Here is a 27,944-nt window from a genome sequence, read left to right as displayed (position 1 = left end):
CTATCTAATTTAATTCAATACAATATATTTAACAGATTTTCTCTCATCTATGTTCTAAAATTAAGTTTACTGTCAAGTTCATGTCCTGACAACCTGTCAGAATCGTCTGTCTCTATTAAGGCCCTATTGTCTATTAAATTAATTTTTTAATTTCAACTATGTAGCCTACATGCTTTTGCGAAGTTAATGTTGAGAATGTTTCTTGTTGCAGAGAATGTAATTGACGTTATGGTCTATTTGTTTGCATTCTTGTCATCGTTAATTGAATTTGCACTTGTTAAACCCTTTCAATTCATTGTACTGTTGATTTTTTCCGCGCCGATTTAATTTCTCTGTGATGAGGTGAAGGCCCAGCGGTAGTGCTCACGGTTCACCACTGGATTTAACATCATAAAAACCACGCAGTAAAAAGTCAGTTCATGTATGTGATTATATAACAGATTTTTTTCATTAGAAAAAAGAAAACACGAAAGAAATGATCATACTCTAAACTAAATTTAGTACACAAGACCCCTGGGAGCTGATTCAGGAAGACATCTCTAGCAGGTTTTAAGCTCATTTTCAACCCTCTGCATGGTTTTCAGCCTTCTTTTCAACTGGTGACTAAATTGAAACATTTACAAAATGATCTCTTTTTTTGTTAATTGTAAAATAAAAGAATAATGTAAAACATAACAAATACTGATGTGTTTATGTGTCTGTCTCACAGGGTCAGAGCTCAGGTGAAGCCATCTTCAGCTTTGGATCCGTCACCTACGTCGCCATAGCAACCTCCTCCTTCCTCCTCCTCTTCCTCAGCGTCCTCGGCCTCGTGGTCTGCCGGCGCAGGCGCGGCCTCGGCCTCGACGGCAAGCTGGATCTTACCAACGTGATCGCGCTGGAGGACCTGCAGGACCCGGAGAGGAACTGCGAGCTGCTGTCCTCCCTCCGACGCAACAGGGGGCAGCACCAGCTCTCCAGCTCCAGCTCCGAGCAGGACGTGACGGACGGCGTGTTCCTCATGGTCTACCTGCCCTCGCCGTACGAACAGACCCTCACCAGGATCGCCAGAGCCGCCAGCACCAGCAGCTCACACGTGGAGCTGCTGCCGCCCAGTCCCGGGCCGGAGACGGGCTTCTTCAGAGATGAAGAGGGGAGGAAGATGAGCGATCAGATGGCCATAGAGGAAGAAATCCAAAACTAAAGCAGAAAGTAGAGGGTTGGATCTCTATAAATCCATGACAACAGCCATCCCTTTGCTCAGAGAACACAACACTATGCATCGGTGTTGCTCTTGAGAGACGTTCAAATGTGATGAAAACAGTACTTTTAGAGGAAAATCACTTTTCCCATCCATCTGCACCAGGTGAATGTATCCCTGCAAAAGTGATTAGTTTGGCTGGAATCCAGAACTCAAACCTACGTGTGGATAAAATCCTAAATGAAAACACACGACTCAGATAGTGAAAGGCTGTTCTCTCTTTCTTTTTTTTTTTTTTTAAACATCTCCCATCTGTACCATAATTGTATTTACTTATTTTCTAGGTATCTCTGTCTGAACTCTAAACAGTTGATTGTGCAGTTTTTAATCTGCAGTCTGCATCTTTGTACAGGAGCAGCGGGGTACAAACAAGCATCCTACTCTTGTAACTGCAATGTAAAAGTGTTAGAGTTCACATCATTCCTTTAATCTGAAAACCTTTTCATTTCTACTTAACATTGTAAAAATGTAAATCTGTTTTGGAAACGTTCTCTTTTTTTACTCATTACTCATTTGTTTGTAATTTCTCAGATGTGTAGCATCCTTTTGCAGTATGTTTTTTTTCCCCTTTGTGAGCTTGAATCAGTGTGAGCATTGTACGTTTCTCCATCCGTTAAAGAAACTGGACAGGGTTAATTTTATAATGTTTATATTCATTTTTACTCTGTAATAGTTGCTGTACTTTATTGTTTGACGTCTGGATACAATGAGCAACAATAAATCCAAACATGCAGTATTGGAAAGCCTTTTTCAATCTCTCACGTGTGGCAGTCCTGCCAATTAATACTGAACTTTGCTTGACTCATCAGAGGTCAGGAATCTGCTCACACATTGCAACAGGCAGCTGCTCTAACCCAAGGGGCCACATTGCTGGAAGTAAAGGGAATTGCAGTTCCTTGACTCACCACCAGGAGCTTGCTCCAAAAGCGAGTCAATATCAATCGACCCTGATGTCAAAACGTCCACCTTTGCTGCAGAATCTTTAATTCATTAATTTTTTATTTTTATTTTTTTTCAAAGATTTTGTGGCTCTAATTGCCTTTATGCAAAGTGTGTATAGGAAGGGGGTAGATAGAAAGAACGGGGACCATCAGCCTTATTTTAAAGATACCACAGAGGTTCTCTGATCAGTGTTTGGGGGCAAAGCGGCTATCTTCACGGCTATTAACGGGGGGGCGGCACCATGCATCTCACTCAGCTGTGCGGCGCTTCATATCCTAGGTAAATCAAGACATCATACTGTGGGAAATGACATGTTTAAATCCTAAAATGAGAGGTGTAGTACATGCACAGCAACATTAACTAAGGATTAATCATCTATTTCTCACTTTGTGCAGCAGCAGTACACTAGGGTGTATCGTCCCACGCCTAGTGTATATCCTATATATATATATATATATATATATATATATATATATATATATATATATATATATATATATATATATATATATATATATATATATATTCTATTCAGCTTATTTATATAGCGTCTATTTCAACAGAAGTTGTCTCCAAGCACTTCCCAGAGACCCAGAACATGACCCCCGTGCAGTATTACATAAACAGTGGAAAGTAAAAACTCCTCTAGTGGGACAAAAACCTTAAGTCAAAGCAGCCTAAGATGAGAAGTCTTGACTTCTGGTTTTACTGGTGATTCAAAAGTTTTGTATTCAAATTCTCAAATTCAAATTCAAAAACCTTTTTTAATACCTGAAGGGAAATACATTAAAACAAAAATAAATATATAAATAAATGTATAAACAAAGCTGAGTTGAGGTAAATTAAGGTACATTTTTGGGTGGAGCTTGTTTTCCCTTTGTAGTTTTCTTTTCTTACACAACATCTGTAATCGCAAATTTCTTATACATGAACATTATATAATCGTGTATGACATCTGTGAGAAGCAGAAGGAAAATTGTTGCAAGTTATTGCCACATATTTAATTGCATAACATTTGGCTGAAGAAAAACACATTAAAACTGACGCATCGTAAGACAGCACTGGAGGAACGAAAGACGGCACTGGAGGAACGAAAGACGGCACTGGAGGAACGACCTTGTCACTTCGTTAGGTAAATATAGTTCCATATATATATAGATTAATTTATAAAAAATAAATAAATATGTGTGTGTGTGCGTGTGCGTGTGCGTGTGCGTGTGCGTGTGCGTGTGTCTAACCTAAGACCCAGACCTCCAAATACTTTCACCTACTTTTACAACACGTACTTGTTTCCTACTTGCTTCTGTATAAGTGTGTCAGACCTATTGGAGGTTTAGTTTAACTAGGATGGATTTTGTGCAGTAAATATATTAAACATGTTCTACGTTTGCAGATGTACTTGTTAATATCATTGGATCAGTATGAATGCAAAAATATGTATGAAAATATTTTGTCCATGCATGGACAAAATCTTCACATACATATTTTTAACAGTAGTAGTTTTAAACCTGGAGTCATTTGTTATCCGTGTAGTTTTTGAGGTCGACCTGTAAATATGCTGTTACAATAATCGAGCCTACTAAAGATGAATCCATGGACTAATTTTTCCAGTTTCTTCTTGTCCTGCTGAGACATCAGATCTTTCATCCTTTTATCAATTACTACACCCAGATTTCCGGCCTGGTTGGTGGTATTTAGGTGTTCAGATTGAAGTTCTGTGGTGACCTGTAATTGTTTCTCTTTGGCTCCGAAGACACTTACCTCAGTTTTGTTTTTGTTTATCTGGAGAAAGTTGTGGCACAACCAGTCATTAATCTCCTCGATGCATTTACCAAGAGCCTGTACAGGGCCTCGGTCTCCTGGTGACATTGTAATATATGTCTGCGTGTCATCTGCATAGCTATGGTATATAGTTTAGTTGTTGTTTTTTATAATCGGTGCCAGTGGGAGCATGTAGATGTTAAACAGAAGAGATCCCAGGATGGAACCTTGGGGAACTCCACATGTGATTCTTTTCTGCTCAGATGTTTTTTATTTTATTTTATTAACCTTTATTTATACAGGTAAAATCTCATTGAGACCCAGGGTCTCATTTACAAGAGAGACCTGTTTTAGGTAGACAGCAGCAAAACACAAAGTTACAGACTAACTGAACGTACAACAGACAAAAACAAAATAAAAACATAAGATAATTATTAATAAAATAAAATTCAGGTAAAAAACTAGTTAAATACCATACATGTGCCAACCCAGTCTCATATAAAAATGTACCCTGGCTACGTTGGTCCAAAGTGCAAAAACGTAGAGGGGTTACAATATTAGCCCTTGAAATGTATAGCTGTTACATTTTTCTAGCGCTTGAAATGTATAACTGTTACATTTTTCTGCCTATTGGTTTTGCGTCCAAGTCACGTGACTTTTAAGATTCTGGCCGTTATACCAACAAACACGGTGGACATTTTTCATTTTTGAGTGAAAAAAATCTATATTTTGAGTTAGTTTCTGAATAGAAATGCGTTTTGATTACATTTCTAGCAATACATATTTCAATTTCATAATATTCACTCAATAAATGTACATAATCTCTTGCTTGCTCTGGTTGCAAGGTTGTTTCAGATTTCGTCAGAATACCCTGGCTACGGTGGTCCAAAGTGCAAAAACGTAGAGGGGTTACAATATTCAACCCAGTCTCACAGGAAAACGTGGTAGAGGCTACGTTGGTCCACATTGCAAAACGTGGCCAATGTTACGATTTGCCCTCCTAAAACGTGAGATGTGAACGCGTTCCGTGGCCCATTCATTTTAATAGGTTTGGTTAGGTTTCGTTTCTGTCACGTGACTTTCAAGTTTTCGGCTGTGGAGGAAAAATAAAATTTCTGCCATTTCTTTGATTCTCGGTCTAAATTGCAATATTTTAAGATAGTTTTGCCATGAAAAGCAGATTTTATCATATCCATAGCAAGAAATATATTTAGGTTATTTTACCCTCATTTAATGGATCTTATTGACGGAAATGTATGAACCATGTGCTTGTTTTACTTCCTTTGAGTAATAAAACCACCAATTCTCTTGCATGGCCCCGTTATTAAAATATATGCCAGGCCCAGTGCTTAATTTGTAAAGTGGGAGGTCCCGGAGCGCAGACGATGAGTGGCTCCGGTGCGAGAGAAAAAAAACACACACACACACACACACACACACACACACACACACACACACACTGTTGAACTGTCCGTTTTGACGTTAACGGCGATTTTCACAATGATATCTGCAACATTTCTTAAGGCAGAAACACCACTGTATTACACAACATTAGTGGGTTAATTTCCTGCACATCAATTTTCATGTTTTTCCCTTCGATTGTGAGAAAAAAAAGAGTTGTTTCATGCTGAGAGCATCATGCCAGCCAATCAGAATCCTGGAAAAAACATCAACAAATGACACGTGTAACTTCCAACTGATTTGTGGTTCCGCGTTACACCAACGCAGAGCCTACGGCATAGGGTACGCGGCGACGCACACCGTAAAGGCGGGCATCGCTGTGTACCCTACGCCGTAGGCTCTGCGTCGATTTAACACGGGACCATAATTCAGGCTTTACTTCCAAAACGGGACGAGAGTTTTTCATTTGGAGTGACAGGGAAGTGGAGTTACTTTTAAGTGTGACTTTAGAATATTAAACAGGTAAAATACAAGAAAATATTGACGGTGGCAAAACTAATTGTAAACACAGGTCGCACACATGACGCTGGTGAAGTTTCTGTTGCATAATGTGACGTTCTGAAGCCTAAAGAGCATCATGCCAGCCAATCAGAATCCTGGAAAAAACATCAACAAATGACACGTGTAACTTCCAGGCTGATTTATGGTTCCGCGTTACACCAACACAGAGCCTACGGCGGAAGTGATACTAGTAGCTGATTGGCCGATATGTGATGATCATCATCATCATCATCACCACCACCATCATCACCATCTTTATCATCATCTTTATCATCATCATCATCATCATCATCATCATCACCACCACCACCACCACCACCATCATCATCATCATCATCATCATCACCTTGATCACCTTCATCACCATCATCATCATCATCATCATCATCACCTCCATCACCACCTTCATCATCATCACCACCATCACCTTCATCAACTTCATCATCATCATCATCATCATCATCATCCTCATCATTATCACCATCATCATCATCATCCCCATCATCATCATCATCATCATCATCGCCACCACCATCATCATCATCATCATCATCATCATCATCATCATCGCCACCACCATCATCATCATCATCATCACCATCATCATCCAAGTCCAATTGCACGCGCGAGGTCCCGTTCATCGCTGCTTGCAGCTTTAATTTATATTTATATTTATATATAACTATTTTAACATTTCTAAACACAAAAACACGAAAGTGTCCTTGATAATTCAATAATACAATAGGTTCATGTTAAGGACATCCGTTTTAATTAGTTCTCCTTCGATTATGAGATGTTATTAATGCTCAGTAGGCACAGGAGGTTTGTTATGTATTGTTATGGGGCCTATTTTGTGTCTATTTTTGAACAGTTCACTTTGAGCTAGGAAGCTGAAATTCTAGACTCTGTATCAAGAGGTGACTTTCATCCACTGTGCGGATGTGTTTGGTCAAATATTGTGGCAACGGTGTCCGTTCGAATGTTGGAAAAGGTGACGTTTCAAAGCCCCGCCCAACGAAAAGTACAGGTCTGATCTGCACCAAACTAACGTCTGTCTGATCAGGGTATCCCCCCAAACAACTCTATGACTTCTGCAACAGTGTTTCCTCTAAAACGTTCTGGCTGGTTAGGAGGGTGTAGAAACCTCTAGCTCTGAGAGCCTCCTGACTAATGGAACAGGGCCTATTTTGTGTCTTTTTTTGCATAGTTCACTAACGCCTTTAGCTAGGAGTCTGAATTTTTTATATGTTGTTTGGGGGCATCCCCTGATCAGACAGACGTTAGTTTGGTACTTTTCGTTGGGCGGGGCTTTGAAACGTCACCTTTTCCAACATTCGAACGGACACCGTTGCCACAATATTTGACCAAACCAAGTAAAACTCGACCTGTGGCCTCCATATGGGGCTTAGATTGGGCTTGCCAAGTCTCAACTCTGTGAACCCTCTGCAATGCCAACTAGCTCTGTGGAAGTCGTACAGCCACGGGACCAAAAGATCCTAGCAAAGGGCCTTCTGCATTGCAACATAGTCAAAAATCAGTCTCCCAGCTCAAAGCGTTAGTGAATTATTCAAAAAACACACAAAAAAGGCCTGAAAAAGGCACCACACACGGTGACCTTTGGCACTTCCGAAGGTCGCATGGGTCTGGACCTCGGCACAGTGGATGACAGTCACCTCCTGATACAAAGTCTAGAATTTCAGCCTCTTAGCTCAAAGCGTTAGTGAACTATGCAAAAAAAGACACGAAATGGTCTTCGCAGGCCGAAAAGCAACAGACGCGGTGACCTTTGACACTTCCGAAGGTCACACAGATCTGAAAATCCGCACAGTGGATGAAAGTCACCTCCTGATACAGAGTCTAGAATTTCAGCTTCCTAGCTCAAAGTGAACTGTTCAAAAATAGACACGAAATAGGCCTCATAACAATACATAACAAACCTCCTGTGCCTACTGAGCATTAATAACATCTCATAATCGAAGGAGAACTAATTAAAACGGATGTCCTTAACATGAACCTATTGTATTATTGAATTATCAAGGACACTTTCGTGTTTTTGTGTTTAGAAATGTTAAAATAGTTATATATAAATATAAATATAAATTAAAGCTGCAATCGGCGATGAACGGGACCTCGCGCGTGCAATTTGACTTGGATGATGATGGTGATGATGATGATGATGATGGTGGTGGCATTTCAAGGGCTAATATTGTAACCCCTCTACGTTTTTGCACTTTGGACCAACGTAGCCAGGGTATTCTGACGAGATCTGAAAAAACCTTGCAACCAGAGCAAGCAAGAGATTATGTACATTTATTGAGTGAATATTATGAAATTGAAATATGTATTGCTAGAAATGTAATCAAAACGCATTTCTATGCAGAAACTAACTCAAGATATTGATTTTTTTCCCAGCGTGTCCAGCAACCAAAAATGTAACGATTTCACGTTATTAAAACGTTCCAGTTTTACATTATTCTGACGAGATCTGAAAAAACCTTGCAACCACGAGAAAGCAAGAGATTATATACATTTACTGAGTGAATATTATGAAAGTGAAATATGTATTGCTAGAAATGTAATAAAAACGCATTTCTAAGCAGAAACTAATTCAAAATATTGATTTTTTTTCACAGCGTGTCCAGCAACCAAAAATGTAACGATTTCACGTTATTAAAACGTTCCAGTTTTACATTATTCTGACGAGATCTGAAAAAACCTTGCAACCACGAGCAAGCAAGAGATTATATACATTTACTGAGTGAATATTATGAAAGTGAAATATGTATTGCTAGAAATGTAATCAAAACGCATTTCTATGCAGAAACTAACTCAAAATATTGATTTTTTCACAGCGTGTCCAGCAACCAAAAATGTAACCATTTCACGTTATTAAAACGTTCCAGTTTTACATTATTCTGACGAGATCTGAAAAAAACGTTGCAACCACGAGCAAGCAAGAGATTATCTACATTTATATATTGCTAGAAATGTAATCAAAACGCATTTCTATGCAGAAACTAACTCAAAATATAGATTTTTTTCACTCAAAAATGAAAAATGTCCACCGTGTTTGTTGGTATCACGGCCAGAATCTTAAAAGTCATGTGACTTGGACACAAAACGAATAGGCAGAAAAATGTAACAGTTATACATTTCAAGCGCTAGAAAAATGTAACAGTTATACATTTCAAGGGCTAATATTGTAACCCCTCTACGTTTTTGCAATTTGGACCAACGTAGCCAGGGTACGTTTTTATATGAGACTGGGTTGCATGTGCAGACCCCCACTGACTGTCTCACCAGTCTTCCTACAAGTAATTTGAATTTTTCTAGCAAAATAAATGTATCTATTGTAAAGTTATCTTTTGACACAAAGTACTTCCTGTTCTCTAAGTACGTTTTGAACCAGTTCAGAACAGTTCTGGAAAGACCCACCCAATTCTGCAGTTGTTTGAGTAATATATTGTGGTCAACTGTATCAAATGCAGCACTGAAATCCAGCAAAACTAAGATTGCCATTTGTAGATGTCTGTATTCTGGCTTATGTCATTAAACACTTTGATCAGAACGATCTCAGTGCTGTGGTGCTGTCTGTCTTAAATCTGACAGGAAGACATAAAAGCAGTTGTTTGCAGGTAAAAAGTAATTTAGCTGTTAAAAAAAGATTTGACATTTTCATGCAGTTGTTCATTTGTGTCTTGTCATTATTGTGAATTAGCAAAGAGATTTAATTAGTGTTTTTTAGTGGCCCTGGAAATGCACCTGACATTTAAAACAAGTTCACAATCTTTAAAATCTTTGAGACCTTTTTGAAAAAACAGATAATGACAAAAATCAATGGCTGAAAAAGCTTTTCTGATATTGCTGCTATCTTTATATTACCCTTCAGAAAGAATTTAACACTGAAGAATGGAAGAAAACTTCACTGATCCCTTCACCCAGGACAACAAATGGAGCAATATTTCGACAAACCACAGTTACGGGTGCCACTGGGGAAAACCTGTGTACATATTCTACGTGGTGACTATGACCATCGCAGGCATCGGCCTTCCTTTGACGCTTGTGGCCATCGTCGCTATTTGTTCACTGGTATGCAAATTATGATTATTTATTTGTATGTTTTTTACATGTGTCTGAGATGAGGATTTTCTTTGGAAGTGATGAGAATGAAAAATATTGAAAGGCAAGGCAGCTCTTGGACATAAGGTAGAAGAGCTAGAGGTAGAAGAGCTTACATTAAGGTGATTTGGACGCATAAAGAGAAGGCCTAGTGAACACATTGGTAAAGAGATACTGCTAGGCACAGAAAAAGGAAAACACCAGAGAATACTTCTGTATGTGGTGAAACAGGATATGCAGTTGGTTGGTGAGAAATAGGAAGATGTAGATGAGAGAGTAAGAATAAAGCAGATTATCTACTGGCGGCGAGCCTTAACAGGAAAAGCTGAGAGGAAAGGATTTGTTAGGCCTGTTGCCTTCACTGTTTTAAACCTAAAGTTGTATTTATGGTATTTTCATGAAGTGACACACCCTTGATATAAAAAAATGTTTGGTCCATGCCTGTGTTTTCTTTTTGACTCACATTTTACCTTGACTATTGGTTTCGATGGTTCTGATGATGAGCTAGTCTCATCCATGAACATTTCTAATCAGCACATCAATAATCTCAACTAAACAGTGAACTCATAAAGGTGTGCGTGATGTCTAACATTGCTGAACACTGACTGAAGTGAAAAATTAATGGATGATTTTACAGTTTGGTGCAGAACAACATGTCATGTTTGAGAAAAGACAAAGTTTAGAGTATGTTTACATGTTGCTGTTCTCTTGTAGGTACGAAAGGATCACGTTGCTCCAATATACGTCATCAACCTTCTCATTTCTGACATCGTTCAGCTCAGCAGCATGATCATTTTGGGGCAAAAGTTCAGTGGAAGGACAGTCTGTCTGGCAGTTAATTATGTTCATCATTTTGGTTGTTTCAGTCAGCATCTGTTTCATGGTGGTCATCTCTCTGGAAAGGTACCCATTTATCTACTACATATGTGTAGCTACATCTGTGTCTAACTGAGTAACGGTGATGTTTTACTGTGTCTACAGGTACTTAGTGATCGCCTGGCCGCTGTGGTACAAATTCAAACGAAACATCAAGACATCTGTGATCGTCTGCGTGATAGTTTGGCTCTTTCCTATTCTATACCTCCCAATCTTTTTCCTTGCACGTTATCACATAAACATCATCATTGCGTGTTTCCTGCTCCTTCCATTCCCCCTGCTCATATTCTTCCTGGGTGGAACTCTCAAAGCTCTGTCTTCAGCCCGCAGTGTCCCCCCCGATGAAAAACGGCGCATTGTAGGAGCTCTGGTCCTGGTTTTGCTGATTTATAATCTACTGTTTCTGCCACGAGTTATTGTTTCTCTGTCAAAAAAGATCAAACAATATGAAAATATTGAAATTGTGACTTTGCTCCCACTTTTCTTCAGTCCTCTGGCCGATCTGTTTCTGTACGTTTTCATGCGGAAAGGGATCTGTGACAAGCTTTTGGCCTCTCTGTGTTGTTGCAAAATGGACCATGATGATGGCACATCACTGGAGACCGGAGTCACTTCGGACTCAGACTGAAGCACACTAGCCGACGAAGTGGCAGTCCCTTACACCAGTGATTTCCCCAAGCAAGACAATACATCTTCAAACATAGTTAAAGCTATTTAACATGAAGAAAGAACTAAAAACTGTAGTTTTAAACATAATATCATATTGGCAACATAGAACCGGGAATCTGTTATGGTTTGTTACTTCCTGTTTTATTTTGAAGCCCATGTCTTTGTGTTTGACCCTCCTGTTTCCCATCTGCCCTGATTGTCTGCACCTGTGTCTCGTTAACCCTTGTGTTCATCTGGACTTGTCTTTCTCTTGCTCCCTGCTGGTCTGTACTGTTTTGTGTAAAGCGCTTTGCGTGGCATTTTAACTTGTATGAAAAGCGCTAAACCAATAAAGGTTGATTTGATTAGTCGTCCATGTGCCATATCATGTTTTTCTGGTTTTCTGCCTTCTGGTCTCCTGCATCTGGGTCCTACTCCAATCTCACCCATGACAGAACGGACCAGCCAGCATGGACCCAGCAGGAGAAAGTTTTGCCTTTTGGCAATATGTCTTCCAGGAAGCAAAAAAAACAAGGTCCTGTTGGCAGGAGCCGGATTCACTCTTCCTGGGAACACGCCTGGCTCTAGGTGGGCCCAAAGGCTGTCAGGCTAAATTCTGGCAGAGATGGGCACAATGTCGGCGGAGGAAGAGGAGTCTGCCTTCTGGGGAACATGCATGGCTCGAGGGTGTACCCAGCCCAAGGGGAAACGACGACGGCGGCGGCAGTCCCTTCGTTTTCCTGAGGTTGTCCCGGGCGCACCCGTCGCCGTTCCCGAGGTGGTCACGGACGCAACCGTAGCTGTTCCCGAGGTGGTCCTGGACGCACTTCAGCCAACACCCAGGCCCCTGCCAAGGACCCTGTGTCCACCGAAGCCAGCCCCTAGGACTCCGCCTGCGCCCCAGCCGGTACCTAGACCCCTGCCCAGGACTCTGCCTACACCTCAGGCGGTACCTAGACGCCTGCCCGGGACTCTGCTCGTGCCTTGGCCCAAGCTCAAGCCAAGGTCCCTTCCAGTGCTATGGCCCAAGCCAAGGTCCCTGCCCACGCCATGGCCCAAGCCAAGGTCCCGAGAACGTCCGTCTGCTCAGTCCCAAGAGTGTTCCTCTGACCCGTCTGCTCAGTCCCAAGAGTGTTCCTCTGACCCGTCTGCTCAGTCCCGATAGAGTCCCCCTGAACTGTCTCGCCGGTCTGCCCGGCCCGGAGGACGGCCCCCTGAGCTATGTGTTGGCCTTTTAGTTTAAATGAAACATCATTTTTGGAACTCCTGCCTTCTGGTTTCCTGCTTCTGGGTCCTACTCCAACCCCATCCTTGACAGAATCCTTATTTATGCTGTACTACAAAAAAACTTATTCACAAGAGCATTCCAAACATGATTAATCACGTCATTAAAACCGAGGAGGTGAAGGAGCAGCGGCTCTACTCCGAGCTCCTCCCGAGTGACTGAGCTTCTCACACTATCTCTAAGTGAGCGTCCAGCCACCCTGCGGAGGAAACTCATCTCGGCCGCTTGTGTCCGCGATCTTATCCTTTCAGTCATTACCCAAAGTTCATGACCATAGGTGAGGGTAGGTGTGTAGATTGACCGGTAAATCGAGAGCTTCGCCTTTCGACTCAGCTCTTTCTTCACCACGACGGTCCGGTACACCGACCGCATAACTGCGGACGCTGCACCGATCCGTCTGTCAATCTCCCGCTCCATCGTTCCCTCACTCGTGAACAAGATCCCGAGATACTTGAACTCCTCCACCTGAGGCAGGACCTCTCCACCCACCTGGAGAAGGCACGCCACCCTTTCCCAGTGGAGAACCATGGCCTTGGTTTTGGAGGTGCTGATTCCCATCGCTGCCGCATTGCACTCGGCTTCAAACCGCCCCAGCACATGCTGAAGGTCCCAGTCCGATGAAGCCAACAGGACAACGTAATTTGCAAAAAGCAGAGACGACATCCCGTGGTTCCCAAACCGGATCTCCTCCGGCCCCTGGCTATGCCTAGAAATCCTATCCATAAAAACTATTAACAGAACCGGGGACAAAGGACAGCTCTGCCAAAGTCCAACATGCACTGGGAACAAGTCTGACTTACTGCTGTCAAGGCGAACCAAACTCCTGCTCCGATCATATCAGACACAGCCCTTAACAGAGGGCCCCGGACTCCATACTCATGGACCCCCCACAGAATGGCACGAGGGACACGGTCAAATGCCTTCTCCAGATCCACAAAACACATGTAGACTGGTTGGGCAAATTCCAATGAACCCTCAAACACCCTGCGGAGGGTATAGAGCTGGTCCAGTGTTCCACAACCGGGACGAAAACCGCATTGTTCCTCCTGAATCCGAGGTTCGACTATTGGCCATATTCTCCTCTCCAGTACCCTGGCATAGACTTTCTCGGTGAGGCTGAGAAGTGTGTTCCCCCTATAGTTAGAACACTTTCTCCGGTCCCCCTTTTTAAAAAGAGGCCAGGATGTCAGCAAGCACACAGCTGACATCCACTGAATTTCTGAATTTTACGGGTAGCCAATAGAGCCAAGCTAACACTGGAGAAAAGTGGTCTCTCTTGTTGATTCCTGTAAGCACCGCTGCATTTTGGATCAGCTTGAGCCTATTCAGCGAATTACTTGGACAGTCTGCTAATAACACATTACAGTAATCTAGCCAAGACCGGGGACTGAAGCCGATATGAGTTTCCTCCACAGGGTGGCTGGACGCTCCCTTAGAGATAGGGTGAGAAGTTCAGTCACTCGGGAGGAGCTCCGAGTCGAGCCACTGCACCTTCACATTGAGAGGAGTAAACTGAGGTAAATACATACATTTGTGTATGTATTTTACATTCATGCATAGTAGGACGATTATTTACTCTCAAATAGATCTCTACACATCGGTCTTTATTGAGAACTGCATGTGTATGTGTGTATGTACTGTATATGTGTGTATACTAGTGGTGAGGAAAAAAAATGATATTGTGATATATTGTTGCGATCTCTGTCGCAATAAATAATCGATAAACTGACGGCAAATATCGATATTTTATTACAACACACATCATGGATTTACGCGGTTGTCACCGCACTATTGTTCATGCACTTCAATTTGTCCAGCTGTACAGTGTTTACATTTACAAGCCTTGGAGGCAGTGAGGCTCTATACAAGTGTACTTTCTTTGAACAACGTATGAAGTTTTGCCATTGAATAAATGCATAACTACAGAGGTTTTCCTTTTTATGGGTATTTTTTCTTTTTCAGTCACATATATAGTGATATATCGTTGATAAAATTTCTTACAATATATCGAATATCGTCGATATCGTGTATCTTGATATTACCTGTATCGTCCCACCCCTAGTGTATACATTATATATATATATATATATATATATATATATATATATATATATATATATATATATATATATATATATATATATATATATATATATATATTCAATTCGGCTTATTTATATAGCGTCTATTTCAACAGAAGTTGTCTCTAAGCACTTCCCAGAGACCCAGAACATGACCCCCGTGCAGTATTACATAAACAGTGGAAAGTAAAAACTCCTTTAGTGGGACAAAAACCTTAAGTCAAACAGTGGCAAGGAAAACTCTCCTGCCGAAGGCCAGTCGGGCAGAGCAGGAAAAGGGAGGAAAGAGAGTATGAAGAACAGAGAGGAGAGACATAGAAACAATGGTTAGCTAGTGCACTACAGGGATGGCCATATAAACAGATCTGCTGCAGCTAAGTTACAAACTTCTGATTATTTGGTTCGCATGTAGGAGACAGCAGGCTAAGATGAGAAGTCTTGACTTCTGGTTTAACTGGTGATTCAAAAGTTTTGTATTCAAATTCTCAAATTCAAATTCAAAAATTTTTTTTAATACCTGAAGGGAAATACATTAAAACAAAAATAAATATATAAATAAATGTATAAACAAAGCGAAAGTTACGCCTGTAACTACGGTTCTATCCCGCTGTGTCCCGGATGACCGCCAGGCGGTGCTGTAAGCACTGGATATCTCCCCTCGCGCATGCGCATGTCGAGTACAATACCAACAATGTCACGTCACCCCTGACCCCTGCATGACCCCCGGAAGGGGTATAACTTCCGGCTTCAAACATGGGATCGACTCCTAGAATCTTCTCACGAGAGCACGAGGATTCGGAGTGACCGGCAGGCCTGGCGGTCATCGTAGTTACAGGCGTAACTTTCGTTCTATTTCGTCCCTACTGACCGCCAGGCGGTGCTGTAAGCACTGGATGAAGAATACCAACAATGTCACGTAGAATCCCGGTCACTTACCTCACTGACCAGGGGCAGAAGGACCCGGGAGTAGAACCACGCCCAATGGTTGGGGAGTGGCGACATTGATCCGGTAAAATCTGGAGAACGTGTCCGGCGACGTCCACGAAGCCGCTGTGCAGATGTCCTCCAGAGGCACCCCCTTCAGGGCAGCCAAAGAAGCTGAGACGCTTCTGGTCGAGTGGCACCTCACCCCCACTGGTAAGGGGCGGCCACTGGCCCTGTAGGCATGCTCGATGGTGTCCACCACCCAGTGGGACAGACGTTGCCTAGAAATAGCACGCCCCCTGTTAGGGCCACCATGACAGATAAAAAGCTGCTCCGACTGTCGCACAGGCGCGGCGGCAGCAACATAAGCAGCAAGGGCCCGTACGGGGCACAAAGGGCTCGGCCCACCCCCCGCAGGCTCGGGGCAAGCTGGATAGGCCGATTAGCATGATCGCGTGGCAGGACCTTGGGCAGGAACGCCACGTTCGGCCACAACGTAACCCCTGAGCCATCCGGGTTCCACCTCAGGCAGTACCCGCTGACTGACAGGGCATGTAACTCACTGACTCGCTTTGCCGACGTCATAGCGAGGAGAAAAGCCGTCTTCATAGAAAGCCACTTCAGGTCCACCTGGGCCAAGGGCTCAAAAAGGTGGAGAAGAGAGGGCACCTAGCACCATGGACAGGTCCCACACCGGGGCCCTTGGGGTCCTCGGGGGGCGCAGCCTCAGAGCCCCCCTAAGAAAGAGAGAAAACCAGCCGGTGGCACCCCACGGTGGCATTATCGACCAGGGCATGCCGTGACGAAATGGCCGGGGAGGCGCCATGGCGTGCCGCAGCAGAGCCTCCGGAGTAGTGGGAACCACGGTTTCCCCGGCCAGAAGGGGGCCACCAAGAGGAGCCTGTGACCTCTCTGGAGGACCCTCTGCAATGTGGGCAGGATCAAAGGGAGTGGGGGGAACGCGTATAGGAGCCCGTCGGGCCACTCGTGCCCTAGGGCATCCTGACTCAGAGGACTGGTCTCCTCTGTCCAGGAGAACCAGAGGGGCAGTGAGCCGAGACGCCCGAGGCGAAGAGGTCCACCACTGCTCTGCCGAAGAGGACCCAAATCATCCCCACTACCTCCGGATGAAGCCGCCACTCTCCCAGGGGAGGCTTGTGTCGGGACAGGAAGTCCGCCACCTGATTCCTGTCCCCTGGCAGGTACATTGCCCGCAGGCTGAGGAGGCGAGGAGCGGCCCATGTCAGAAGGCCCCAGGACACCCGCAGCTGTGCAGACCTGGTGCCCCCCTGGTGGTTGATCTGGGAGACAGTGGACATACTGTCCGGCCGCACCAGTACGTGCCTCCCCCATAGGTGAGGCAAAAGTGCTCGAGTGCGAGGTGTACAGCACGGATCTCCAGCACATTGATGTGGCGTGTGCGGTCCCGCGCAGACCACTGCCCTTGGGCAGGCCTGCCGCGCCAACAGCACCCCACCCCGAGAGAGAGGCATCTGTGGTGACAGCCTCCCAGAAGGAGGGGATAGAGCCCAAGGGCACACCCCCCAGCAGGAATGCCCTGTCTTTCCAGGGTGCCAGGCCATGGACACACACCCGCGACACCCTGATCAGCCTGTGCCTGTGCCTTTCGGCATCCAGGCGAAGGCTGTTCAGCCACATCTGCAGGGGGCGTAGCGTCAGCAGGCCCAAAGGCACAACAGCCGAGGCGGCTGTTAATTTGCCCAAAAGCTGCAGGAACAGGACGCTGCAGCAGGGGGTCTACCGGCACAATGGCGCCCTTGGCCAGCAGGACGGATAACTCCTGAGTCAGAGCCAGAATGTTCGCCGGGTCTCTGATGACGGTCATCTTGACCCGGCCGGAGGTAGGGGGTCGGTGTCGGAACTGCAGTACGTACCCGTGGGTTAAGGTGGAAATTACCCAGGGGTCTGACGAACAGGCAGCCCAGTGACTGAGCTGCTTCCGGGAATAGCAGCCGACGACCGGCCCCGTGGCCCTAGCGCCGTCTCCCCCAGCCTCTGGACGTGCCGGGGGGGCGATGGTCGAGGTCAACACCCCGACTCTGCTGGGGCGGTCCGCGCACAGGGGGGCGAAAGCCCCCGGCAGGCTGTCCAACGGGCCGTTGGGAGCTGCGCTGGCTCCCGCGGGCAGGTGACTGGGGGCGACGTCCAGGGGCGGACAAAGGGCCCCTCGGTGAACTGGAAGCGGGCGCCCTCCTGTGAAGGTGCACCAGTCACTGCCTGGTCTCATCGGCCAGGGCGGTGCGGTCCAGAGCTTCCAGGGCAGTTGCCCCAAACAGCTCCCCCGGTTCTGCCGGTGCCTGACGAAGAACCCTGCGAGCAGCCTCTGTCAGGGGTGACTGCACCAGCCAGACATGACGGCGCGTGTGCACCAGGGTGGACATCAGCCGCCCCAGCTCCCTCGTCTGGGAGGGAAAAGCCTGTAGGTACACATCACACAAGTCCCGTGTGGAACCGTCCACCTGTGCATCCTGCAGGGAGGTGGAGAGAGCCAGTAGCAGATGAGAAGATGAGCAGATGAGAGGGTGTTCCCCAGCCGGCCGATGCGCGCCGCTGTGTCATAAGCCTTACAAATATGCCCATCAGTAACCCTACACTGGGTAGAGGGGCACTTGGGATCTGGCTTCAGAGCCTCATCAGGAGCCACTATCAGCGCTGCAATGGAGGGCTCGATGGGGGACATGTGGTGGAGACCAGCCAATGCCGCGTCCTCCATCGCCGTCAGAGCGCGGTCATCAGCTGTTAGCCTGGAGAGGGCTGTGACATCTCTCCAGCATGAGTGCAGCTCCCTCAAAAAATCCGTCAAAGGCAGAATGGTGAATTCCACTGGAGAAGGATTGCGCCTGTGGAAGGCGCTAGAGGCCACCTCCGCACGCGGTGTATCCAGCTGCAAGTGAGCCAGGGCAGTGCGAATAACGCTCTCCACGGAGGAACAAGCCGCCCCCTCCCGAGAGCTCTGGGCAGATGAGTGCGAGGAAAACCCCGAGCGCTGTGAGGCCGGGTGCCCTGAAGACACGTGGCTCGCCGAGGCTGCAATGGAGATGGCGTCCTCTGGCAGCGGCGGTGGCGACCCCAGAGCAAACTCTGGCATGGCAGGTTCCCCCTGGCCAGTACCAGGCTGCAGATTGAGGAGGAGCGCCTTCATCTGCTCCATGTCGGCGGCCAAGCGATCTACCTTAGAGGAGAGCTGGCTCGTTATCCGCCGTCGTTTGGGGGCACCCATCACTCTCTTCGCCGATCGCTTCAGAGAAGACCCCGGCTGGGATGAGGGGAGGCTGGCCGACGGCTCCGGCTGCTCAGGGCCCAGGCAGGACACGCAGAGGTCCTGGTCATCCGCAGGATCCAGGGCGGCCATGCACCCTGGGCATGAACGCCCCATCACAGCAACCGGTGGGAGAGGGAGCGGGCACTCTGCCGTCACCACGTAGGTGTCGGTGGGAGAGGGGAGCGGAAACGCTGCCGTCACCACAGCGAGCACGCTGCCGTCACCACCAATACGCCGGCGGGAGAGGGGAGCGGCCACGCTACCGTCAGCACGGATGTGTCAGTGGGAGAGGGGAGCGGAAACGCTGCCGTCACCACAGCGAGCACGCTGCCGTCACCACCAATACGCCGGCGGTAGAGGTGAGCGGCCACGCTACCGTCAACACGGGTGTGTCAGTGGGAGAGGGGAGCGGAAACGCTGCCGTCACCACGGCGAGCACGCTGCCGTCACCACCAATATGCCGGCGGGAGAGGGGAGCGGCCACGCTACCGTCAGCACGGATGTGTCAGTGGGAGAGGGGAGCGGAAACGCTGCCGTCACCACAGCGAGCACGCTGCCGTCACCACCAATATGCCGGCGGGAGAGGGGAGCGGCCACGCTACCGTCAACACGGGTGTGTCAGTGGGAGAGGGGAGCGGAAACGCTGCCGTCACCACAGCGAGCACGCTGCCGTCACCACCAATATGCCGGCGGGAGAGGGGAGCGGCCACGCTACCGTCAGCACGGATGTGTCAGTGGGAGAGGGGAGCGGAAACGCTGCCGTCACCACAGCGAGCACGCTGCCGTCACCACCAATATGCCGGCGGGAGAGGGGAGCGGACACGCTACCGTCAACACGGGTGTGTCAGTGGGAGAGGGGAGCGGAAACGCTGCCGTCACCACAGCGAGCACGCTGCCGTCACCACCAATATGCCGGCGGGAGAGGGGAGCGGCCACGCTGCCGTCACCACGGCTATGAGAAAAGGCAAAAAAAGGCGTCTTTACTCAAAAAGAAGAGCACAATCCTCTCTTGTTTCTTTCCTTTTTTTTCAAAAGAAAAAAAAAATAACAGCAAGGAAAAATAATAATGTCACATCAATAAGTGGAAGAGGGAGCGAATGCTGCTGTCACCATGAACGAGCCGTTGGGAGAGGGAGCGGAAACGCCGCCGTCACCACGGCCGCAAAAACAGGCCAAAAAGGCGGCTGTTCTTTTCCTTTTTTATATATATATATATATATATATTTTTTTTTTAAAGCAGAAAAAACAACTGCACAGAATATTCAGGTGTCGGGCGCAGCCAACAGCTTACCTTCTGTCAGCTGGGCCGGGGGGCGGGGCGGGGAGACGCCGCCGTAACCGAACACCAATAAATACCGCGCGGCCACAGCTTCTTGGAGGACGAAAGAGATCGTTACTCCTACCTGACGGCATGAAGCTGCACCGGGGCCGGCGGTTTAGGGAGGAGAGGAAGAAGCTTTCAACCAGCCTTCTATTTCCGTCCTGTACTTCAGCGCGACGCGAGAAGATTGAGGAGTCGATCCCATGCTTGACGCCGGAAGTTATACCTCTTCCGGGGGTCATGCAGGGGTCACGGGTGACGTGACATTGTTGGTATTGTACTCGACATGCGCATGCGCGAGGGGAGATATCCAGTGCTTACAGCACCGCCTGGTGGTCAGTAGGGACGAAATAGAACTGAGTTGAGGTAAATTAAGGTACATTTTTGGGTGGGGCTTGTTTTCCCTTTGTAGTTTTCTTTTTTTACACAAGATCTGTAATCGCAAATTTCTTATACATGAACATTACATAATCGTAACTGGGTATGACATCTGTGAGAAGCAGAAGGAAAATTGTTGCAAGTTATTGCCACATATTTAATTGTATAACATTTGGCTGAAGAAAAACACATTAAAACTGATGCATCGTGACAGCACTGGAGGAACGAAGACGGCACTGGAGGAACGACCTTGTCACTTCCAAAGGTAAATATAGTTCCATATATATATAGATTAATTTATAAATATGTGTGTGTGTGTGTGTGTGTGTGTGTGTGTGTGTGTGTGTGTGTGTGTGTGTGTGTGTGTGTGTGTGTGTGTGTGTGTCTAACCTAAGACCCAGACCTCCAAATAATTTCACCTACTTTTTTAACACCTACTTGTTTCCTACTTGCTTTTGTATAAGTGTGTCAGACCTATTTGGAGGTTTAGTTTAACTAGTATGGATTTTGTACAGTAAATATATTAAACATGTTAAGATTTTGTCCAAGATTTTGTGACAAAATCTTCACATACATCTTCACTTACGTATTTTTAACAGTAGTAGTTTTAAACCTGGAGTCATTTGTTATCTGTGTAGTGAGGTCGACCTGTAAATATGCTGTTACAATAATCAAGCCTACTAAAGATTAATCCATGGATGAATCCATGGACTAATTTTTCCAGTTTCTTTTTGTCCTGCTGAGACATCAGATCTTTCATCCTTTTATCAATTACTACACCCAGATTTCCGGCCTGGTTGTCGGTATTTTGGTCTTTAGACTGAAGCTCTGTGGTGACCTGTAATTGTTTCTCTTTGGCTCCAAAGACACTTACCTCAGTTTTGTTTTTGTTTAACTGGAGAAAATTGTGGCACAACCAGTCATTAATCTCCTCAATGCATTTACCAAGAGCCTGTACAGGGCCTCGGTCTCCTGGTGACTTTGTAATATATGTCTGCGTGTCATCTGCATAGCTATGGTATATAGTTTAGTTGTTGTTTTTTATAATCTGTGCCAGTGGGAGCATGTGGATGTTAAACAGAAGAGATCCCAGGATGGAACCTTGGGGAACTCCACATGTGATTCTTTTCTGCTCAGATGTTTTTTATTTTATTTTATCAACCTTTATTTATACAGGTAAAATCTCATTGAGACCCAGGGTCTCATTTACAAGAGAGACCTGTTTTAGGTAGACAGCAGCAAAACACAAAGTTACAGACTAACTGAACGTACAACAGACAAAAACAAAATAGAAACATAAGATAATTATTAATAAAATAGGACAGGAAGACATAAAAGTTGGTTTGCGGGTAAAAAGTAATTTAGCTGTTAAAAAAAGATTTGACATTTGCATGCAGTTGTTCATTTGTGTCTTGTCATTATTGTGATTTTAGCAAAGAGATTTAATTACAGTCTTTTTTAGTGGCCCTGGAAATGCACCTGACATTTAAAACAAGTTCACAATCTTTAAAATCTTTGAGACCTTTTTGAAAAACAGATCATGACAAAAATCAACGGCTGAAAAAGCTCTTCTGATATTGCTGCTATCTTTATATTACCCTTCAGAAAGAATTTAACACTGAAGAATGGAAGAGAACTTCACTGATCCTTCCTTCCAGGACAACAAATGGAGTGATATTTCTACAAACCACAGTTACGGGTGCCACTGGGGAAAACCTGTGTACATATTCTACGTGGTGACTATGACCATCGCTGGCATCGGCCTTCCTTTGACACTTGTGGCCATCGTCGCTATTTGTTCACTGGTATGCACATTATGATTATTTATTTGTATGTGTTTTACATGTGGCTGAGATGAGGATTTTCTTTGGAAGTGATGAGAATGATGAATATTGAAAAACAAGGCAGCTCTTGGACATAAGGTAGAAGAGCTTACATTAAGGTGATTTGGACGCATAAAGAGAAGGCCTAATGAACACATTGGTAAAGAGATACTGCTAGGCACAGAAAAAGGAAAACACCAGAGAATACTTCTGTATGTGGTGAAACAGGATATGCAGTTGGTTGGTGAGAAATAGGAAGATGTAGATGAGAGAGTAAGAATAAAGCAGATTATCTACTGGGGGCGACCCTTAATTCAATTCAATTCAATTCAATTCAATTTTATTTATATAGCGTCTAATACAACAGAGTTGTCTCTAGACGCTTTACAGAGACCCATACCCAGAACATGACCCCCGAGCAGTTATTACATAAACAATGGCAGGTAAAAACTCCCCTAGTGGGAGAAAAACCTTAAGCCAAACAGTGGCAAGGAAAAACTCCCCTTTAGGAGGGAAGAAACCTTGAGCAGGACCAGGCTCATCAGGGGGGACCCTCCTGCCGAGGGCCAGACTGGTGGGTCAGGGACGGCAACAGCACAGCAGGCAGGTGGAAGCAGCAACGGGATGACCGGGGGTGGGGACCGCAGGCCAGCACGCAGCTCCCGAAGCTCCGGCCCAATCAGCAAGTCCCAGGTTGGGGTGCAGGGTCAGGAAAAGACTTGTGCTCCGTAATGCAAGCTACAAGCCACCCACGACCACCTGCAGAGAGAGAAAAGGGAGGAGAAGGGGGGGCCAGCAACGGGATGACCAGGGGTGGGGACAGCAGGCCAGCACGCAGCTCCCGAAGCTCCGGCCCAATCAGCAAGTCCCAGGTTGGGGTGCAGGGTCGGGGAAAGACTTGTGCTCCGTAATGCAAGCTACAAGCCACCCACGACCACCTGCAGGTTCCGGTGTCCGGCAAAGGATGCTGCAACATGGACAAAAGAGAGAAAAAGGGAGGAGAAGGGGGGGCCAGCACAAGAAACCACAGGAGCGACTCTGACACACTAAAGTTTACACTACCTAGAGATTTACCAACACCAGCTAGAGGTTTACTAAACACTAACTATAGGCTTTACTAAACAGAAATGTTTAAGTTTAGTTTTAAAGGTGGAGGTGGTGTCAGCCCCCTTAACCCAGATTGGAAGTTGGTTCCATAGTAATGGTGCCTGATAGCAGAACGCCCGCCCTCCAAATCTACATTTAGATACTCTAGGAACTACGAGTAAACCTGCACTCTGAGAACGGAGAGCTCTGACAGGAACATAAGGCACTATCAGGTCTTGCAAATAATGCGGAGCTAAGCCGTTTTGGGCTTTATACGCAAGTAATAAAATTTTAAATTGGATTCTGAATTTAACGGGTAACCAATGGAGCGACGCTAACACTGGAGAGACGTGGTCTCTCCTGCTGATCCCTGTCAGCACTCGTGCTGCTGCATTCTGGATCAGCTGGAGCCTATTCAGCAAATTACTTGGACATCCTGCTAACAACACATTACAGTAATCTAGTCTAGAAGATACAAACGCATGAACTAGTTTTTCTGCATCACTCTGCGAGAGGATTTTCCTAATCTTTGCAATATTACGGAGATGGAAAAAGGCTATTTTACAAACCTGATTGACATATGGTTTAAACGACAAATCCTGATCGAAAATAACACCAAGGTTTCTCACAGTTGCACTGGAAGCCATCGCAACACCATCTAATCCCTTCCTAAGATGCTCTGGACCAAGAATGATAACCTCTGTTTTATCTGAATTTAGAAGCAAGACATTTCTGGACATCCAGTCCTTGATGTCCCTAAGACATGCCTGAAGTTTAACTAACGGTTCTGTTTCATCCGGCAACACCATAACAGACCCTTGACTGTTCTGAAGAAACCTCATGTACATGAACAAACTGGAACCTGTCAGATAGATATGATTTAAACCAACATAGAGCTGTCCCTTTAATCCCAACAACATGCTCTAACCTGTGCAGTAAAATACCATGATCTATAGTGTCAAAAGCAGCACTGAGGTCCAGTAGAACCAGTATGGAAACTAATCCCTTATCTGAGGCCATAAGGAGGTCATTCATGACTCGAACCAGTGCTGTCTCTGTGCTATGATGCATTCTGAACCCTGACTGAAAGACTTCAAACAGATCATTTCTATACAAATAGTCACATAACTGGCTTGAAACTGCCTTTTCCAGAATTTTAGATACAAATGGAAGGTTGGAAATTGGTCTATAATTAGCTAAGGTGTCTGGGTCAAGAGAAGGTTTTTTAAGTAAAGGTTTAATTACTGCGACTTTGAAAACCTGTGGTACATATCCTAAACTTAAGGATAGGTTAATTTGGTCCAGTATTGTCGTACCAATAAGAGAAAAAATATGTTTGAATAGTCGAGTCGGGATGGGGTCTAACATACATGTGGTTGACTTAGCTCTATTAACGAGTGAAGTCAGCTCAGGGAGGTCTATAGGATCAAAATAGTCTAGAGACAAGTCAGAGCCTAGGGAAGTCGCTAAAGCTGAAGAAACACCTAAAACCGGCTGGTTGATTTCTTCTCTAATTCTCGTGATTTTACTGTTAAAGAAGCTCATAAAGTCTTCACTACTGATAGCTGCAGGAATGCACGGCTCAACAGAGTTGTGACTCTTTGTCAGCCTGGCTACAGTGCTGAACAGAAAACGTGGGTTACTTTTATTATCCCCTATCAACGTTGAATAATAAGCTGTTCTGGCTTTGCGAATGGCTTTTTTATATACTATTAGAATATCTTTCCATTCACGATAAGAGTCTACAGACCTACAAGAGTACCACTTCCTTTCCATTTTACGCACGTTTTGTTTCAACATGCGGATATCTGAATTATACCAGGGAGTTAAGCTCCTGTGGCTAGAAACCCTCCTTTTCAAAGGAGCAACTTCATCTAAAGCTGAATGCAACAAATCAGCAGTGTTACTAGCAAGGAAATCAACATCTGCAGAGGTAGAACCCAGGTCACTGGCCTCGACTACATCACTATTTCGCACTGTCGTAAGATAAGCAACGGCCTCCCTAAATTTAACAATAACTTCATCAGACAAACATCTGCTTAAATAATACCTCCTATTTTGCACTTCAACATCAACAAAATTAAATTCAAACGTTATTAAGTAATGGTCGGATAAAAGGGAGTTTACAGGTGACACCAACAGACCATCAGTTTCAACACCGTAGGTGAGAACGAGATCGAGAGTATGATTAAAACAGTGCGTCGGTTTATTCACTTTTTGTGAGATACCCATTGATTCTAGAAGAGAATCGAAGGCTAATTTAAGATTATCGCTTTCAACATCCATATGAATATTAAAATCACCCATTATGATGAATTTATCTGCGCTGATCAATAATCCAGAAAGGAAATCTGAAAATTCAGACAAAAACTCTAGATACGCACCAGCAGGGGGCCGGTACACTACCACTAACACAACTGGCTTTTCTGATTTCCAGCTCGGAAATTTCAGACCAAGCATAAGGCTTTCAAATGTATTATAATTGCACTTAGGTTCAATTTTTGTTTGGAGACTGGAGTTATAAATTGCTGCGACTCCTCCGCCTCGGCCCGTGCTTCTAGGAATGTGATGATTAAAGTAGCCGGGCGGAGTTGATTCATTCAAACTAACATACTCTTCCTCCTGTAACCATGTTTCTGTTAAGCAGAAAATATCACTCCTGCTCTCTGTAATTATATCATTTACTAACAGAGACTTAGAGCTTAATGATCGTATATTTAGTAATCTGCATCTAATTTTTCGGTTCCTTAACAGGAAAAGCTGAGAGAAAAGGATTTGTTAGGCCTGTTGCCTTCACTGTTTTAAACCTAAAGTTGTATTGATGGTATTTCCATGAAGTGACACACCCTTGATATAAAAAAAATGTTTGGTCTAACATTGCTGAACACTGACTGAAGTGAAAAATGAATGGATGATTTTACAGTTTGGTGCAGAACAACATGTCATGTTTGAGAAAAGACAAAGTTCAGAGTATGTTTACATGTTGCTGTTCTCTTGCAGGTACGAAAGGATCACGTTGCTCCAATATACGTCATCAACCTTCTCATTTCTGACCTTATTCAGCTCAGTGGCATGATCTCAATGTCGTATGATATCAACAAACACACCATCTGTCGGTCAATTATTTTAATTCATGAGTTTGGAGTGACAGTCAGCATTTTCTTCATGGTGGTAATCTCTCTGGAAAGGTAACTATTTACTTGTATGTGTGGAGCTACATCCATTTCAACGTTTTGGGTGACTATGATATTTTATATTGTCTCTCTTCAGGTATTTAATCACTGCCTGGCCACTGTGGTACAAATTCAAACGAAACATCAAGACATCTGTGATCGTCTCTGTGGTCGTCTGGCTCCTTCCTCTTTTATACCTCCCAATCGTTTTCTTTGCCAATGATTACACAGAAACCATCATTGCATGTTTCCTGCTCCTCCCATTCCCCCTGCTCATATTCTTCCTGGGTGGGACCCTCAAAGCTCTGTCTTCAGCCCGCAGTGTCCCCCCTGATGAAAAACGGCGCATTGTAGCAGTTCTGGTCCTGGTTTTGCTGATTTACACTCTGCTGTTTCTTCCGCGAGTTATTCTTTCCTTGTCAGAAAAGGACAAACGATATCAAAATTTTGAAATATTGACCGTGCTTCCACTTTTCTTCAGTCCTTTGGCAGATCTGTTTCTGTATGTTTTCATGCGGAAAGGGATCTGTGACAAGCTTTTGGCCTCTCTGTGTTGTTGCAAAATGGACCATGATGATGGCACATCACTGGAGTCCAGAGTCACTCCAGCCGACGAAGTGGCAGTCACTAACACCAGTGATTTCCCCAAGCAAGACAATACATCTTCAAACATAGTTAAAGCTACTTAACATGAAGAAAGAACTAAAAACTTTAGTTCTAAACATAATGTTATTTTGGCAACATAGAACCAGGAATCCTTATTTATGCTGTACTATAAAAAACAAATTCATATTTTTGGATAGTTTTTTGAATCCGTTTGCGTTGAATTTGCATTGTTTAAATAAGCCAGTTATGACCAGATCCTTGCAAACATTACCTGGCAAGCTAAAACTAGATGGTTATTTGGTCAACATTATTTCACAAAAGAATCACGTCATGAAGTTCTCAAAATATTACACTATTCAAAAAAAGAAACACAACAAAATTGTCCTGTAAACCCTCAAAAAAGAACCTTTTGTATGCAGCACATATAAGGCAACAT

At 44.9% G+C, this 27,944-nt stretch overlaps 2 protein-coding genes across 2 annotated transcripts; both read left to right on the top strand.

Annotated features, from left to right (window-relative positions):
- The first annotated feature begins 9,931 nt into the window (after nt 1-9,931).
- Nucleotides 9,932-11,528, top strand: LOC133463571 (G-protein coupled receptor 4-like). The gene is made up of 4 exons (XM_061745166.1): nt 9,932-9,994; nt 10,739-10,850; nt 10,891-10,927; nt 11,006-11,528. Exons 1-4 carry the CDS (start codon nt 9,932-9,934, stop codon nt 11,526-11,528), a joined length of 735 nt encoding a protein of 244 aa, XP_061601150.1.
- A 10,917-nt stretch (nt 11,529-22,445) lies between these two features.
- Nucleotides 22,446-27,591, top strand: LOC133463570 (G-protein coupled receptor 4-like). The gene is made up of 3 exons (XM_061745165.1): nt 22,446-22,625; nt 26,730-26,917; nt 27,000-27,591. The coding sequence occupies exons 1-3, from the start codon at nt 22,446-22,448 to the stop codon at nt 27,589-27,591; spliced, it is 960 nt and encodes a 319-aa protein (XP_061601149.1).
- The last annotated feature ends 353 nt before the right edge of the window (nt 27,592-27,944 follow it).

This window comes from Cololabis saira, chromosome 17 (genome assembly GCF_033807715.1).
Source record: "Cololabis saira isolate AMF1-May2022 chromosome 17, fColSai1.1, whole genome shotgun sequence".
In the NCBI taxonomy this organism is placed as follows: Eukaryota; Metazoa; Chordata; class Actinopteri; order Beloniformes; family Belonidae; genus Cololabis; species Cololabis saira.
This window is presented reverse-complemented; position numbering and strand designations above follow the sequence as displayed.

What these genes read in the sequence shown, in the direction of transcription:
- LOC133463571 (XM_061745166.1), top strand. Translation starts at nt 9,932, where the DNA reads ATGACCATCGCAGGCATCGGCCTTCCTTTGACGCTTGTGGCCATCGTC. An exon ending in TCGTCGCTATTTGTTCACTG is followed by an intron (nt 9,995 to 10,738) that starts GTATGCAAATTA and finishes GTTCTCTTGTAG; the next exon opens with GTACGAAAGGATCACGTTGC. An exon ending in GTTCAGTGGAAGGACAGTCT is followed by an intron (nt 10,851 to 10,890) that starts GTCTGGCAGTTA and finishes TGGTTGTTTCAG; the next exon opens with TCAGCATCTGTTTCATGGTG.
- LOC133463570 (XM_061745165.1), top strand. Translation starts at nt 22,446, where the DNA reads ATGGAAGAGAACTTCACTGATCCTTCCTTCCAGGACAACAAATGGAGT. An exon ending in TCGTCGCTATTTGTTCACTG is followed by an intron (nt 22,626 to 26,729) that starts GTATGCACATTA and finishes GTTCTCTTGCAG; the next exon opens with GTACGAAAGGATCACGTTGC. An exon ending in GTGGTAATCTCTCTGGAAAG is followed by an intron (nt 26,918 to 26,999) that starts GTAACTATTTAC and finishes GTCTCTCTTCAG; the next exon opens with GTATTTAATCACTGCCTGGC.